Source organism: Platichthys flesus, chromosome 16 (assembly GCF_949316205.1).
Source record: "Platichthys flesus chromosome 16, fPlaFle2.1, whole genome shotgun sequence".
Taxonomy (NCBI): Eukaryota; Metazoa; Chordata; class Actinopteri; order Pleuronectiformes; family Pleuronectidae; genus Platichthys; species Platichthys flesus.
This window is the reverse complement of record NC_084960.1, coordinates 10,135,168-10,153,019: the sequence shown is the minus strand read 5'-3', so window position 1 is coordinate 10,153,019 and position 17,852 is coordinate 10,135,168. Positions and strand designations below refer to the sequence as shown.

The following is a 17,852-nucleotide window of genomic DNA, read 5'->3' as shown; positions in this document are numbered from 1 at the left end:
ATTCATAACTTTTTGCTTCTTTTGAAAACATTACATTAGCCAAGCAGGAAAAGACTAATGGGGCATATAAAGTAGTTATCATAAATATTTGGGCTGGGAGGCCCATGTTTAGTGGATTCCATTTAGAAGCCCAGAGAATAGCCTTCTTTGACATAGCTGTGGGTGTCAAGCTACGCCTGCTGGGTGAGTGGATTATCTCAGAAAAACATGAGGAGACTCTGAACACAAGCAGCTTTCATGAAGGCTCGTAGAGTGGGCCAGGAAGACCTGTATCATCTATTTATCACAGCACTCAGTGTCCGCATTGCACCAATTCTATGAATCAAATCCTCCATAAGAGCGTCTTATAGATCAATAAAGATAAAACAGACAAGCTATAACCCAGAGAATCCTTATATTATAATTACTTTATTATTTCAAGTAAAGTCTGTATCTTTGAAATAGGAGATGAAAATAATATGATAATAAATCTGAGAACCAGAATAACCACTGACTTCTCCAACAGTTAAATCATGGTGCATAAATTAATTTAAAAGAGTCCCTCGTTGTCCCCTGAAGGCCTCATACCTTGCCTTATTGTGTCTTATTCTTGGTAAAACAAATTGTTTTTGCGTTTTAGGGGTTGAATACTTTTCAACCTACCCTTACACTTCCAACCCTGTTACTACTTAAACAGGAATATCAACTTATGATATAGTTACAGCTAATATCATTGATATTCTCTCAAATTCTTTTCAAAAATGTATAGTTTTTGTCAAACAAAGGTCAATTTTTGTCTGTCAAATTATTTGAAATCTTTGGACATGTCTCCAACGCACTTATAGAGGATATTTACCTCAGATGAAGTTTGGTGTTTTCTCTGCTCCCCTTGGTCCACAGGCTGGTGTTGCTGGTCCTCGGGCTTGTGTTGATCAGCTGTGGACGCTCTGAGTAGTGAATGATGGCCCTGAGAATTCACTTTAGTCCACAGGAAGGCTGAGGAGCAGGGGACCGCTTTGTCCAAGGGGTCAGCTGGATTACAGTGACAGTGGGGGGGTCGAACAGCTCCGACAACCCAGGACAGGAGTGGAGATGGGGCTGCCCTCCAAGATGCCAGCGCAAGTCTGTGTGGCAGTGGGCAGAAGCATGCGCTTGTGTGCACGGCCGTGTTATTGTGTGAATGCGTGAACGTGTTTGAGTGTGTCTCCCAGTGCCTGGTGTACGAGCACAATGCCCTGCTGTTTTGCCGTGCCCTCCCTCCCCCTGCTCCTCGTCAACCTCTGTCCCAGCCCTGCACCCCCTTCCATCCATCCAGCTCAGCAGCCCATTTTCTCCTTTTTTTTGACACACTTGTTCGTTTATGAGAGCCTTCTCTTTTCTCCCAACCTCCCTCTGTCCTTTTCAATCTGTTCATGGGTTTCATTGAAGTTTTTCAAGTGTAGGGAGTCGGCCCTTTTGCCACCTCTTGTTCACTGTTCTGACAGGGAAAATGATGTTCACAGTAGATGTTCATATAAATTATTAAATATATTTATCACACAGGAAAGATCATGACAAGAATAGCAGCTGTTCTGGAAGTGGAGATATGTGAGATTGATCCTCAGATGCTGCAAAAACTGGAACCGATGATTAGAGGAGCAGCATTTTTGCCACCGTGCAGGCGACCAGGGCCGAAGAAGGGATGAAGCCTGTCAGTGAAGGTGTCTGTGAAGGTGTGGATGTGGACCCCAGATTCTGCGCAGTAGAAAGACACACGGCCCACTGGGTAGTCCACAAACACACCCACCTTCCTGGGCCTCGGCTCCAGAGCCAATGGGGTGATGGGAGAGGTGTTGGCAACGAATTGGCCTCCAGCCCTGAGGCTTAAGGTCCAGAAACCGTTTGCAGGGCAGACGGTGAACTTGCCCTTCCTGTTTATGGACTTTTTGACGACGCCCAGGCTCCACTCAAGCTTCTCCCCGACCTCCACCTCCCAGTAGCACCTCCCACTGCCGAAGCTTTCCTTGGCCAGCACGTTTGCCACACGGTCGAAGCGCTTGGGGTTATCTGGCACCTCCTGGAGCTTGTCCGTGTGCCTCACCTGTTTCCTGTCCTCTGAGACCGAGAGGAAGGGGTGTGCTGTCTTGGTGCTCAGATTGACATCCACTGGGAAAGAGGGAGGAGAAAAGGTTGAATGGGTCAAACAACACAAGACAGTACAAAAATGGCTGGGGTAGGGAGGGGCCTTAAGTCTTTTAATCAAGTTTTCAAGACGCTCATTATAGTAGTATTGACTCCAATCATTCTACCATGAATAACAAAAAGTCTAAGGATATTTAAAGACATATCGAGCACACATTTGATTTCTATTTTGTTTTTTCATGATTTCTCTCTTATATTCAGTTAAGACAAATTCTCACCTGTGTATTTCTCGGTTCTTTTTAGTTCTATAGAGGAAGAGCGAGAGGAGAAGAAAAGTCACTGATATGGAAATTTGACTGATCTGATTAATGTTGATTCAATACATATTGTCTGATATGTTTAAGAAGTGTATGACTGACCAGATTTGGAGAGCCTGTTGACTTCTGCTCTCATCTTGTCCACAATGTCCGACAGTGCTCGTCTGGTAACCCCGAAACAAGGGTCCGTCTCCACAGTGACCTTGGACCAGTCCTTCATGTCCAAGAGGGAAATAGTTTTCTGCATGACAAAAAAAAAAAGACGTAAACATTACACTGATAGTAGGTGGGATGAGTGTAGCTGCGTCACAGATGAAGATGCTCACCAAGTTAGTTTGCTTTGTGTCGTCACTCTGATCGTCGATAACAGATATCTGGTGGTCGGATTCGGTGGTCTCCTTCCTCAGCTCCTGGATCTCCTGCTCCAGCTCCGTCACCAGCGTCTCCACTCGCTTCTCCTCGTCTCTCTGTCTGTCCTCGATTGCTGCAACAACTGTTTTGTGGCTCTTCTCCATGGCGTACACCAGGTCAGAGAAGACCTTCTGACTCTCTCGCACCTCCCTCAGGTAAGAGCTCTGATTGGACACCATCATGATTCAATTGTAGGCATTTTTTAAGACTAGACAAAGTGTCCCGGATGTTTCTATGGAGGTTTTCAACGCACCTTCTGCACCTCGAGAGAATATTTCAACCTTTCTATCTTCTGCAGCCTTTCCAGGATCATCTGCTCGAAATCTATAACCTGCACGTGTACAACGGTGACACAAATTTACCAGATTTATTCATTATTACATCTTATCCCCTCTGATTATCTGACCAACAAAGCAAACGAAAGTAGAAATACCATTTCCTCATCAGGTGGTTGCTGTGGCCGAGTCTTCCTGTAGTTGTCGGAGATGTCTGCTAGGATATGGTTGACGCTGAGGTCGGGCTTGTCAGTGAACACTCTCTTACAGTGGGGGCAATATTTGGACTGGTGTCGGGCCCAATAGTGGCTCAGGCAGGACAAGCAGAAGCTGTGTCCACACGATATGGTGACCGGGCCGGTGAAGATGTCTCTGCACAGGGAGCACAAGAAGTGCTTCTCAGAGAGGAGGCCGATGGTAGAGGCCATTCTCTGAAAGTGACAATGACATGGTGGTATGTCAACCAAGTATGAGGAAAAGCTTTTTTTCCGTTTTCTTGCGAAATCAACTGTCAAACTAAGATAAAGAGGGTATTTTTGTACTTTATGCAATACAAGTCTTTGAAGAAAATCTGTACTTTATATACATTTCATTTTAGGTTGTTTAATCCAGTGGTTCCAGGAGTTTGGACCTTTCCAACAAATAATAAAGAATAGTTTTATGTATAGTATTATGTGCAGTATTTCTGTGTTTATGAATGTAAAATCTTATATTGAAATGTAATGAGTAATTACTAAATATCTGTAAAAAGTTAAACATGTTCCTCTGAAATGTAGTAGATATAAAGTTACAGAAATACTCAAGTAAAACAATAATGATCTCAAAGTAAACTGCTTGAGTAAATGCACTTTTCACCACCTCATGAGTACACAATTTGCCGAAAATATGTCATTTTAAATATTGGCTGTTTACGGACAAACAAAAAATACATATTTCAGCACTCAGACGTTTTGGAGGAAGGGACGTCATGTTCCTGAACAAAGCAGCATTCCTCTCATATTATATAATAATAAACAAAGAACAGGACACGTGATTCAAATCATTCTTTAGAACTCCTCAGTGAAGTTTTACATGTCGATTCATTTCAACCACGATGCCTCACACCTTTGAAAGAATTTCTTCTTGATAATAGACCAAATCAACGGAAGCAGCAAAGTAAAAGATGCGTTGGGAAGTATGTAGTCAAACAGGTAGCAGGCAAATCCTCTCTTAACACGGCATGGTGATAACTGAATGCTTTAGGTTGTTTCTCACGAGAAGATTGATCCCTGAGTTTAGACTCCATTGCGCTCTGGTGTCGACGTTCAATAAGGAAACAATCTGCACTTATGCAACGTGTTCTTCACCGATTCAGAGGTCTGAGGAATATGTTTCATGGAAAGTGAAACAACATAGGAAAGCTCAAAGAGACAAATGTGGTCTTACCTCACCGAGTGGATCACAGCGGACAACCTGCTCTGCTTCTGTTCTGAGTTTCAAGGTAACATAGAGACTACAATGGTTGACAGGTGTACTAAGGTATGTGTGTGTGTGTGTGTTGTGTAGGAAAGGGGGAAGAGCTTCACACAATGGCACTCCCAGTCAAAACTCCACCCTGGGTGTTATCTGAGCTACTCTTTAACTAACCCACAGAGAGAGACTCCAGGAAATGTTGGCTAAGGTTAGTATTTGCATAATGAAAGCAAAAACATACAGGAAACACGCTGTCAGTAATCACAACTGCATTTATTTCAAATGTACTAATATACAGTCTAATAACTGTGAGATCTGTGGTTATGTCTGTAGTTATCTACACTTGAAGTGCAAATCAGAAAAGACCACAACAGATTACAAAACACAGCGGAAAATAAGACACAATGACACAATCACGTGAAATGTTTTGCTAGAATCTCCATCCTGTTGAAAAGAAAAACATTGCATCCGTCCAATCAGTGACGAGCTTTGTCAATCATGGGAACCTAACTTTTCCATCAGAGGCATAGATCTTATATAAATTATTACCATTTTTCATCGGACAATCTGTTTTGCACCTCAGGGCCACCGTAGTTATCCCCTTAAACTAGCTAGTGTGCAATAAAACAGTAGCATAATATAGATCAGTATGTAAAAAAAAAAAATTATGAAATAGACAGAAATATGGGACAAAAGTTTGGGACTCATACATTTCCTTCTCTTGTTTACTACTAAGTCAACTCGGTAGCTACATAACCAACAGTTCAAAGCCAAGAGAAAGTCAGTGGCATGTTGTCATGGTCGAGCGGCGGTGAAAAAGCGATTGATAAAGATTGAGTTAAAGTTCAGTCTGGCAGATGGAGCCACTCTGTCCTCCATATGCTTTATAGCTACCTGGGCTGTTCCTCCTGCTGATCCTCCAACCGCACCACCTATGATCCCATAAAGAACCATCCCTCCTGGCCCCTCTATAGACCCGACCAATGCTCCCATCACAGCCCCCACAAAAAACCCCGTCCCCAGCCCTCTGACCAGGGACGTTCTGAGCCACCCGTTGTCCATCTCTGCCTTGGCTCTGATCTCAGCGCCAACACTGGCGGTGTAGGCGTCCTTCTGGTGATACAACTCGTCGGCTATGTACCGCTTCTCCATCTCCGTCCACGCCTTCTCTATCTCTGCTGACCTCTTCTTCCGGAGCTTCCTCTCCTCCTTCTTCACGCAGTCCTCCGCCTTCTGAAAAGTTCTGCTGGAGAAGTAGCCCCCCCCTAAGGATGCCACCATCCTCTCTATCTTCTGCAGCAGCTCTCTGTCCCGGCTGCGGTCTCGCCAGTTCTTGCTGTAAACGTGAAAGCGTCCGCCATACTTCTCGATGAGTTCTCTCAGGTGCCAGTCGGTCTTCTGCAGCTTGTCCTCCAAGAGGGCGTCTGGGTTTCTTTCAGAAGCCAGGAGGACCATGCAGTTCCTCAGACAGTGATTCCCAAAGTGTTCCTTCATCATTCTCTGGGTTTTCTCGTCATTCGGGGAGATTTTGTCCATGTCAAAAGCAACAAGGAAGGCGTGGGGACCAGGGACACACAAGCACTTAGACCTCCTCAGCTCCATCTCCCTCTTGGGCGGAGACATACCTTTCTCATAGATGTTTGGCCCATTGATCACAGCCACTCGTCTTCCAGCCAGCTCTCCGGTGTTTTTCCTGCTGCCAGAAATGCTGGTGATGTCCTTAGGAAAAACCTCCCTCCCTAGTATGGCGTTGGTCAGTAGGAACTGAGAGTGTCCACTGCTTCCGACCACCATCAGCCTCAATTCTGTAGGAGATCCTGTGAATAGAAAGGTCCAGTTGAATTTACGCCAAATAAATGCAAAATTAAACATAAATACTATCTGCAAATATTTTGAAACTTTACAAGACATTAATGCAACAGGACAACAGCCTGAGCAAGGGTAAACATAACAATCTACTACTATGCACATATGACAAATATGAGTTTTCAATGTACAAAACTCAGAGGATCATCAGGGTGAGTCAAATTCATCTTAAGGGGAACATCAATGTGTGTTTCAAATGTCATGGCTGTTTTTAAACGATCTGTAGATACCTCGATTGTTATTGGGATTTAGCATTGACAATCTATTTTCACGTCCTTGGTCATGTCGCTATGTTCAACATCATCACTAATGCGGTCTGTGTCATGTTAGGCGATGGACATTAATACCTTATTGAGGCCTCGTCATTCAGAACTTCAGTCTTCCCCAGCATTCTGTGTGGGCTACATGTGAGATAAGACACCAGCTATGGTGCCTCATGAGTTATGGCTTATGTGTTGTTTTTGGTCTAGAGAGCATCTGTGTATAAATTCTATGGATTTCTGTATTGATTAGTGTTTTGATTGAGAACCATTGTCTCTGGAGTTTGAATTTAATCTTCCTCATGTAGAAGAACCCTCTCAATCATCTCCACAAAATAACTCATACATCTTCATCCTGTTGTTGAGCTGTTGTCTTCTTTTCAAACTGTACAAGTAAAACATCCAGAATTATTGTTTCATCTCCTTCAGCTGATAAACGCTGATAAATTACATGTAACCTGTTGACCTGTTATACGACCACCTATTTATTATGTCACCCGAGGTAAAGGCAAGCAGAGCTGTAGAGGATTTCCATTCACCCTCTGTATATATGATAAATTAGTGAGCTTACCTTTCTTCCTTTTGTCCATTTGCCAGATTTACAGCACAGATTTTTGATTTTTGATCCTCACAAAGTGTTCTAGCGTCTCACTGAACTGATCCCGTCACCATAACTGCTGCATGTGTTCAGGGAAAACATGTTTCCTCCCAGTCTGCCCCAGCCTGCCCCCCCTCTCCCTCTCTCTGTTGATGAGCTAGTTGGGCGCCAGAGTTAATATTAAGTGGAAATTGTCCGCAGGGTCAGAAGCTGGCAGTGAACGCATTCACATTTATTGACACCTTTAATGAAACGCATTGATTGATGACTCAGTGAATTTTAGTCTATTATCACATTTTGGAAAATAGTATGTAGAGCGAAGGATGAGAATAGCTGTACAATTTTCTGCTTGTGGATTTTGACTGTTTCTTTTCTTCATCACACACATACACCCACACACTGATTTCTCACAATAAATTCTTCAAACTGAATCGGTGTTGATCAGATGCAGTAATTACTAAAGGTGATCTGATACAAGGTTATTTCACTGTCAGCCCACCAGACAATGTTTTTCCTGGGTTCAGGGAGATCAATAGCTCATTAGATTAGTTTGGTCCTGTGCGAGTGGAGCACGAATAATATTCCAAATATAGACTAGTCTCTTTATGTGTTGTCAATGCAACAACAAACACCAGCGTGTTCACAGAGACCTGCTGGTTCTTAATTTAACCGCGTGCATGATGAAAAAATGACATGTGTTGTAATGATGACAATCATGTATTATTCCGACATCTATGTTTAACACTGGGAGCACAACAAAGAAAAATATATTTTGCATTTAATATGAACTCTTATATAAAGGATGCATCATCATAAATGTAATGTTTGACATAAGCAGAAACAATAACGAATGCAAATGGATCTCACGACTGATCAGACAAAGAAGCTTTGCTTGACTTCAAAATAGTATGTTTTGGCTTATTGTTGCTGAGCACAAGAAAGTTCCAGGATTTCAGGAAGCCCTTTGTAGGAAACAGTGATTTTTCCTTTAGAGAAATATTGTACCCTTACCATCTTGTATTTCTCAGACTAACCACACTGTATTAATACAAGTCAATGCTCAAACACCTGGGCAGAGGCCATAACATATTCATTTGCAGAACAAGCTAACAACACTTTTTAACACTTTTAAAGGTTTGAGTACATTTGGCACAAGGGAAAGATGTCTAAGGACACAGAAAAACAAAAATACTACCAATCAACACACATGTATGGAAACTGTCAGAACAAAAGAAATGCAGATCCTGGGCTATCTAGTCATAATTTAGTAGGTTCAGTGTAAAATAAGCGCTCTTCTCCTCTTTTTTGTGTATACATTGTGCTTTATTTTAATGAAGATTTTGAAATAATTTATGTCTGACGTCACAGTGTCAAACATGTGATCTGTCCTCAGCCCCCTGTCCTTGTTGTTGGGTAGAGTGATGCACTAGACATGCACTGGTAAAACAGCGCCCCTGTGTGGCCAAACACCGCAACGCACAAAGCGGAAACCACGCTGACGTATTTCCTGTTTACAATGTCCAGTTTGGAGCCACGCGACATTGACAGCTGCTATAACCATAGATATCTATGGCTATAACAACGTAACCGGCTACTTGTGTGGCTACTTTGGCCACGTGGTTGTCAATGAAACGTGTGACGATCGGAGGTGATGAAGTCAGGCACGTGCAGTGAGGAGCCACGTGATCGAGCGATGAAGGACAAACTGGATGAGAAGTGACGACTGGAGAAAGAAAGAAATGAATCCTGTCACCAGAACCATCGGACTGACCTTTCCCGCGGTCAGACGCGCCCTCTCCCCCGCTCCGCGCCTCCTGTCTGGCGGACAAGTAACTGAGGACGTGTTTGAAGGACCAGGACTTCCGCCTCTCACAGGGCAAGCGTCTCTCTACGTGCACGTGAGCTGGCATTCTGGTCATTTGAACCGATGAGATATTTCTATGCACACATGCACGCACGAACGTCACATGAATTGATTTTGTTACATCTCAAGTCTCGTTTTGTTTTCAATGCAAAAATCTTTTATCATGTCATGAGAAGGTTTTGCCCCAGATGATGTCACAGCCTCCTCTGTCCTTTGCAGTGGCCTTACTGCCTCAGGAGATGCCCCTACTGCAACTTTAACAAGTACATACCCAGGGAGGACAACCACCACATCATGACTGAGTGCCTGCAGCGGGAGGCCGAGACGCTGCTGCAGCTCAGTCAGGCGTCCAGGTATAGGTGACGTTTTCCAGACGCCCCAAATGAAATGATCCATCATCCCGCACAGCCCTTAACCACACCCTCCTCCCATTTGGATCTGCAGCATCACCTCTGTGTTTTTTGGCGGCGGGACCCCCAGCCTGGCGCAGCCATCCACCATCGCCGCCATCCTCGAAACTGTCTCCAGGCAGGCGACTCTGTCGGACGAGGCCGAGGTCACGCTGGAGGTCAACCCCACTCCTGCAGCAAGGTCAAAGTTGAAGGATTACTGCCGCGCCGGGGTGAACCGCTTCTCCATCGGGGTCCAGGTGAGTGGAACCAAAAGACGCCTGATCGGAATAGATTACTGTTTGTGTTACACTTTCTAAATCATGTTTCCATGACTTCAGTCTTTGAAGGATGATGATTTGAAAATTCTGGGAAGAGACCACAGCTCCCTTCAGGCTTTGCAAACCATCGAGGAGGCCCGGAGGCTGTGCCCGGGGAGGGTGTCGGTGGACGTCATGTTCGGACGGCCCAAACAGAGCGTTGAATCCTGGGAGGAAGAGCTGTCCGAGCTGCTGAGGGTGTGCGACGACCACGTGTCTCTGTACCAGCTGACTCTGGAGCGAGGCACCCAGATGTTCAAAATGGTGCAACGAGGGGAAGTGACGGTGCCAGCTGACGACGTGACGGCGGAGATGTACCAGTGCGCCAGGAGGACTCTCCACCAGAAGGGCTTTCTGCAGTACGAAGTGTCGAACTTTGCAAGAAATGTAAGTCCTCAGGAGAATCACATTTCTGTATCGACTCCAAACAACGCTTTCCTCCTCCCTTGATTCTCTTCTTTTTTATGTTTTTGAGCTGTATACCTCCGCCAAGGTCAAATAGTCCCTTTGAATTCAACCAAGCTGCCCCCAAAAAATGTTTTTCCATCCAGTTCGATGTAATATTCCCTGTGAGAGCTGTGAAAATTTCTATCTCACAATGTCAGAGAATATGAACATAATGCCTGGAACCATACCCTGATCCCAACCGCACACCCACTCAGTAGATTATGTGTAATCTTGCTTACAGACAAACTAACAGGTGAAAACATAGCCCTCTTGTCGGAGGTAATAAATGACGTGGTGATGTTTATAGTTCGCTCCAGGGCTTTACACATAGTTTCTAATTAGTTCCTGTTGAAGAGAGTTTGTTTAGAAAACCTAAACCAACGCTCCGCGAAAGCAGGCAGATGCTCCGCTTCACAGCAAGCTGACCCACTAACACGTCTGAGAGGTGCGAGCACGACGACGCGGTCACACTTATTATCTGTGTCATGCAGAATGCGGCGAGTCATCACAACCAGAGCTACTGGAAAGGACGGCAGTACATCGGCATCGGCCCAGTTGATTTGTTAACCAGATTCAGATTGTTTTATGTTATCGTCGTGAGTCGGCATTGACATTTTTTTTTTTTCAGGTGCACACGGGCGCTTCGTTCCTCTGGGGGAGGGAGGGGTGTCTCGGGAGGCTCGGACCCAGACTCTCGAGCCTGACGGCTGGATTCGTGAAGTCCGACAGAATGGACACGGGACGCGTAGGAGGGTTCAGCTCGGCCATCTTGAACTGTGAGCTATGACACTTGGTAGTGTTGTATATGCTAATGAGCGCGTAACTCGAAAGGGCAGCTTCAATTTTCCAGTACAAACTGTGAAATGTAACAATGATGTAACGGCAAATCCACGAACACAACGTGTGGAACATTGTGTCAGAGGTTTGTATTAATGTAGTTGTTCTCTCAGACATTCTGTCGCAGTGAATCATTATTATCATTATTCAGTCCATTTGCTCGCTCGGCTCTGTCCCTGTTATCGTCGGGCTCTCGTCACTGAGAGGTGGTGTTTTTGAAACTGATCTGATTGGCAGATTGGAGGAGGTGCTGGTGATGGGGATGAGAATGACAGAGGGCATCGATCACAAGGTGAAAACCATTTGTTCAGCTTCGTGACACAAACTATTCAGCACAGTTTCTATAATTAAGTCATATGTGACATTTGTGAAATGCCATCATGTTGCTTGTGATACACTTGTCGTATTTAACAGCACTGGGAGGTGTTCAGCCCTCAGATGGGACTCCATGAAGTCTTTGGCGCATCCACCGATGTCCAAGAGCTGCTACAGCGTGGACTGCTGATTCTCGATGAAAGGTCACTTTAGAACTGGATTATACTTGAACTCAAAGTTTTACATTGTTCCTGGTGAAGAAGAGATTCCCCATGTGTGTATGGCTGTAAATAAGGCCTATTTTCACTATTATAGACTATAATAAACTTTATTAATCCCATGCCAGGGAGACCACATGAAAGTATAAAATAGAATCAAATGGCACTAGTAAAATAATTATGTTTATAAAATGCAAGAAAGTTGTCAATAATTCTGTTATACTTTCCAGCTGTACAGCCCAAGACGATTGACGTAGCTATTTTTTCTTCTAAACCCTAAAATATTAATTTAGAAGTATTTAGATCCCATTTGAAAAGCTGAAACCAGGATTTTTTTGGTTGAAGAAATAACAAACGATTAATCAGTTAACAAAAAAGCTGCTGATTACACTTTTCTAACCATTTCTCATCAGAGGCCTGCGCTGCTCCTGGGACGGACTGGTCTTACTGGACAGCATACTGCCATCTCTACTGGTTGAGCTACAAACCCAGAGCCTCCAGGGGCCACAAAGGGACCACAGCCACTGAAGACCTCCAACCCAGAATGAAAGTAATGTTAACAGAGCAGATGATTTTGGAGAAAGCTTGTTTGTGGGTCAAACTGACAGGAAGTGCACAAACAGGTTTATATTAAGCCGATCAGTGAAACAGTGGAACGTGTCAAATTTAAGTTTAATGCCAGAATATTTTTAATTCCTTATTTAACGCTCCACATGTACACTGTGTTTTCTTTGAGTAGTTAATTTTGATGTAATGAAAACTCAGACCATCACAACCTCACCAGTGTAACTGACACTGAAACCTGTCTCATTAAATCGTTTCCCTGTAATCTAAACTCTCGTGGTTAGAGCTTATTATTACAGTATACGTTTTATTAATAGATAACAATGGTTGAACATATAAATCAATACAACGCTCATGCAATTGTTCAAGGTCAGTGAGGAGGATTACATACTGCACATTGGATCTACCTCAGATTTGTAAAATGTTTCTCATTAAATAAAGATGTGTTGCATCAGACCTTGTTGTGATTGCCTGTTCATTCTCCATTGTATGTCTGAACTGACAATGCATATTTCAGCCATATTTATTTCCATATTTTCATGTGGATAGAGCATTTATTATCGCAGCCTTGATTAACATGAACATATGTAATAGTTGCATGTGATCTTCACTTATAATACTTTTAACCAGCACACATCTCCGGTTATTGATGAGCGACTGACTGTTCTTTACACCTGTACATTATCAGAAAATGGAAATAGACTCCACATCGGTATATTCAGTCATTGTTCACAATGCCGGTGCTTTATTTAAAAGGTTCATAATAATTAGCTCCCCCGAGGAGTTAATCATTGCTATTCGTTTGTTTGTCAGCAGGATTACGTAAAAGCATGTTTTCATAAACGCTGGTGGAGGTGTGCAGCGTGATTTGTAACTTGTAATTTTCCATCTGTGTGTTGTAAAATAAAGTAAAAGACAAAACAGACTTCAGTTGAGTCTTTTGGTCCATAAACGGGCTTGTAGACAATGCACTATGAAAAATTGGAATTTGTAAAAAATTTTTTGGGGATTTAATTTGAGTCGGTCTTTGTAATAATATTCTCCAGAAATCAACCGCTGCTTATTAACCAAATAAACAAAAGTGCAATAATCTCCGCAGTTTAGAATTTGGCAACGAGTTAATGAGTCTTTGGAAATGAGGTGCAACTCAATATGTCTTGACCTCCGTAACTATACAAATGAATTGTGGCAGGGGTTTCGTTGCCAAGACAGAAATGATCATCAGCATGTCAGCGCTATTTTAAAGTAATCATTTTATTAAATCTGATCATGAGTGTCAGCCTTCCTTTAAATAACCATAATGGTATTGTGATTGGTCTAGATTGTGCTATATATATATATATTTTCATTATATTGCATGTATGTTTTTCGCACTTGTTGAAGTGAGATTGCCCTCTCCAGGGCAACCAGCCTGTCCTTTGTCTGCGACTACCCATTCCATCCTTCAGGTTTCCAAGGAGAAGCTTGTGTGTGGGCTGTCCCTTCAGAGTGTCCTTGGATTGTTAAAAGGATGCTTTAATGGAGAAAAGGGTGCTTAGTATGTTCGGGTTACTGCAACGAATTGTTAGTGTGCGGCTCATTTCTTTTAAGTCCGGTTAGGTATCGTGTGTCCTTCATCCCGTTCCCCATAATCCTACACTTCTGAAGTTGAGCGTATATCTGTTTATTCAAATGCAACCATTCGTTTACCTGTCAACACAAATATATTGTCTGCAATCAACAGACATGCTAATATTCATGACGCCTGCTAACAAGAGGAAATGGTGCTTCCTGCCTTGATTGAAGTGACTCATTTAATGATGGGTTAATGAAGCCCCCACTTTCACTCCATAGGTGCTTTTCCTGTGTTATTAATAGGACGTGTTGGATCTGTGCTCAGTGGCAGATCAGTGCAGTGGGGAGTTCGATAACCGCTGGGCTCTCTCCATGGTGCTGATTTGTGTCTCTCTCCCCTCTCGCCCACCTCCCTCCTTCTATAATCAACCCTGCACCTGATTCTTCATTTCCTCCTAATACCATGGTGAGGCATGAGTGTGTGAAGCCACTAATTAATAGGAATTGTCACACCTCGGTCCTCGATGCCATCAACAACCTCGTGGGCGCCCAGAAATGTGAACAATCCCTCTCCTGCGTCTAAACTAATGAGACGTTTCAGGAGTTTTTTTGTTTGAGTCATATCTCTCCCACACACGTAGGGAAGCGGTCAGCTGAGCAGTTTTACGTCATCACTTATAAAACAATGGATTTCCTGCACGTTCGTGACCATAATCTGATACCTGCCTCCTTCAGCTGTTTCAGGAATGGACACAATGAAATAAATTGGTTGAATAGTGGACGACAATACACACATGGCATTTAGAAAAAGTACATTTTATTAAAGGATATAATAATACAGTTGTCATTTGTCTACAGGTTACATATACAAAATATGAACGCACCGGTCCAGCCAAGTGCTATAAGAGTATAACTCCTTACATGATATGACATTGCAGCATACTACTACAATTGGTGTTTCGAGAAGCTTCACAATTCATTGAATCGGACACTTCTCTGGTTTGTTGTGTTTGGTGCTTGATCCAAGCACCAGCCTCAGGTCGCTGGTGAAGCTCGGCCGTTGCGCCAGAGGGTCCACGGCGGCGCAGGGCGCACCCACTCCCCGCGTCCGGATCCCACTCCGGCCCCGCTGGTGGCCGCGGCACACCGACTGGAAGGTGAGGACGGATACGGTCTGATGCCGAGACGGCCCGATCTCGTCGGGGAGCCCCCCCAAGGTGGCGATGGCTTTGAACATGGTCTCCAGTCCTGAGCCGTCTTTGGCCGATGTCTCGAAGAGCGGCACCTCCTCTTCGCCGAGGATTCGTGCCACCTCCGAGCGGCTCACGGCTCTCTGCGCCTCCAGGTCCGCTTTGTTCCCGCACACAACTGCCGGCACCTTCCCGGGATTTTTTAATTTCAGCAATTTTGCCTTGGCAGCTTTGATTTCGTTCAGCAGCTCGCAGGCTTCAGCGAAAGAGTCTTTGTCATCCAAACTGAAGACGACCAGGAAGATGTCACCTGGAGAGGAAGAGCACACAACTTATTTAATTACATAATCACCACCTGCATGATATATGATAACCTACTCAAAACGATGCAATACAAATGCAATGATTGTTACTAGCTCACCTGTCAGTATGGATAGCCTCCGTTTCGCAGCAAAGTCCCTCTCACTTGAGGCGTCCAGCAGATCAACCTGGTAGGCCTCTCCTCCAATGTGGAACAGCTTCCTGTGGAAGTCCTCGGTCGTGGGTTCATATTGCTCTTCAAATTCTTTCCCCAGGAACCGGTGGAGGATGTTGGTTTTACCCACTCTGGGTGAGCCAAGCACAACTAGTCTGCGACAGTTCCTGGGCTTGGTCAGACCCAGCTCCAACAGATCCATGGACCTTTTGGGGAGTCGATCCGCTGACACTGGCCGGTTGCCAGAGCTTGAGGATCTACTCAGTGCCACTCTCCTATCCTGTTGTCTCCAGTATCCTTTCATCGTCTTGATGATGCGCATGCCTCTCTTGGATAAGTTTGAGACCTTGGGGTGCTGGAGCACTGGAGTGAGGGCGGCACTGTGACCGGTGATGCTCGGTGAGAGAACTGAACATTTCGAGGATGCCATCAATGGGAAGGTAAAACTTCTCAATTGTGTTCATCTCCTTATGTTCAAGCAACGGGAGGATGTCGAAGTCTCACCAACCCAGTTGCTTCTCCATCTGTGTGCTGACACAAAGCGCAGTGTCCTCTTTTATGCACCCACACCGAGCACCAGAGCCTGCGTCATAGAGCCTCATCCAGAGTGCACTCCTTTTATAGAAGCATAAAGAGGCTCTCTAAAAAACAAATCAGAGAACATCTCCACTTAAAGCTATTGTACGTGTCCTTTAAAGAAACCAGATAAGTGTACATTTTCACTTGATATAATGCTGCTCTCACAAAATGATCCAATGATCCTGAATCTGAGCTAAAGTATTATTTTCTGCCACTAACCCTTTCACACCTAATTAAGTTTATTTTTAGCACCTAGTGCAGGTGTTGTCTTGTCTCATTCATGGGTAAATGGCTGAATGCGCTGGTGGACAGTGTTCAGATGATAGCCCAAAGCACTGTAGCCATGGATACAAGCACAAATTAATTTCATTCATAGTCTTCCCTGAGGATACTGTCATGGAGACAATAGTTATTTGGTATTTTCTATATTTCAGTTTTTTTTCTACATCCATGTAACAATCACACTGTGTTTTCAAATCAGAGATCACACATACTTGCAATTGACATCGCACGAGCTGTGCTTTCGGGGTTGTTGTTGTTCATGAAACTGGAATAAGCAATACTTGAATACGATCCCTAAAGGTTCCTGCAGCGATCACGACTTGTTCACATTGGACCCATTCTCGCTCTCTGCTCTGTGATTCACAGAGATGAGTCCTCAGCAGCACCATCGGCAAATGTTCCCACTGGATGAAGACATTCAAAATGAGCATTAATCCTCAGTGCAGAAGTCATGAGTTTATTTTTGTTTGTTGACGGGGAACATGAATGGTTGCGTTTTAATTGACAGATATACACTTAAATTCAGAAGTGTATAAACATGGGGCACAGGATGACTGACACACAACACGTCGCCTGAAAAGTGGTAAGATGCACACTAACAATTCGCTGCAGTAACCTCGAACATACTCAACACAATTTTCTCCATTGAAGCATCCTTTTCACAAACCAAGGACTCTCAGAAGGGACAGCCCACACACAAGCTCTTTCTTGGAAACCTGGAGAATGGGTTGGATATGTAGTCGCAGAGAAAGGACAGACTGATTGCCATTGAGAGTGCAATCTCTTTTCAACAAGTGCGAAAACCAAGTTGCATAAAGGAAAATGTAACTGGCCATTAAATGTATGATGGTTTATTTATAGAAGAGGAATCTGTCTTTGAAGTGTTAAAGCAATGAGTCATATATGATTTGTGGCCTCTTGGAGCCCCAAGTAAGCCTTCAATATTATTCCCTCAGCAGTGATTTTAAGACGAGTATGGGTGAGTGGGTTAATATATGATTGTCACTACATGAATCGTCAGCACCATTTATACTTAACCCTCAGGCCGTGCTTGGGGTCCTGGGGTCCTGGAGACCTTGAGCTTTTTTTAAATAGCACAACAAAACGTGTTGTCCGTATGATGAGAAATGCTCAAAAACGTGATTTTGAACTGATGCTGTTTTCCAGAAGAAAATAATGATTGCCTCTGCTCTGGGAGACAGAGTCTTCAGCTGAAAATGTGGTTCAATATAATAGATTTTCATACACTTGATTTTCATACACTTGACGGTCTGCCTGTGCTGTTCATGCAGTAAAACCCCATCCAGTTGGACACAAAATCCTATATGTGTCCAACTGGATCTTTGTTATTGATGTTTTGTGTAAGGCAAAGACAAAAAAAATCCCAAATACAAGCAGCAGCAGACCTTTTTTTAAGGAACTAATGCAATAAAAGAGGGAATAAACTGTATATTTATATATGTTCTATTTATACTATATATATACTTGTTTATATATATATATTCATATGTGGCTCATATAACCTAAACTGTCAACAAA

At 43.7% G+C, this 17,852-nt stretch overlaps 3 protein-coding genes across 4 annotated transcripts; 1 reads left to right on the top strand and 2 right to left on the bottom strand.

Annotated features, from left to right (window-relative positions):
- Positions 1-1,579: 1,579 nt before the first annotated feature.
- On the bottom strand, positions 1,580-7,398 carry LOC133970966 (E3 ubiquitin-protein ligase TRIM39-like). The gene is made up of 9 exons (XM_062408130.1): positions 7,253-7,398; positions 5,353-6,372; positions 4,529-4,677; positions 3,262-3,534; positions 3,082-3,159; positions 2,744-2,992; positions 2,520-2,658; positions 2,379-2,405; positions 1,580-2,124 (listed from the first exon to the last, which is right to left on the bottom strand). Exons 1-9 carry the CDS (start codon positions 7,269-7,271, stop codon positions 1,580-1,582), a joined length of 2,499 nt encoding a protein of 832 aa, XP_062264114.1. The 5' UTR covers positions 7,272-7,398.
- A 1,435-nt stretch (positions 7,399-8,833) lies between these two features.
- rsad1 (radical S-adenosyl methionine domain containing 1) lies at positions 8,834-12,689 on the top strand. 2 transcript variants are annotated; one of them, XM_062408781.1, is made up of 9 exons: positions 8,834-9,177; positions 9,363-9,496; positions 9,588-9,792; positions 9,874-10,239; positions 10,791-10,854; positions 10,928-11,075; positions 11,374-11,428; positions 11,551-11,654; positions 12,083-12,689. In XM_062408781.1, exons 1-9 carry the CDS (start codon positions 8,989-8,991, stop codon positions 12,195-12,197), a joined length of 1,380 nt encoding a protein of 459 aa, XP_062264765.1. In that variant the 5' UTR covers positions 8,834-8,988; the 3' UTR covers positions 12,198-12,689. The 2 variants fall into 2 exon arrangements, with proteins under 2 accessions (XP_062264765.1, XP_062264766.1); XM_062408782.1 differs by lacking the exon at positions 11,374-11,428.
- Positions 12,690-14,617: 1,928 nt separating this feature from the next.
- On the bottom strand, positions 14,618-17,559 carry rasd2a (RASD family member 2a). Its single transcript, XM_062407226.1, is given in 4 exon segments — positions 14,618-15,287; positions 15,399-15,838; positions 15,840-16,093; positions 16,526-17,559. Coding segments are annotated over 3 exon segments (1,041 nt in total). The 5' UTR covers positions 15,917-16,093; positions 16,526-17,559; the 3' UTR covers positions 14,618-14,763.
- Positions 17,560-17,852: the final 293 nt, after the last annotated feature.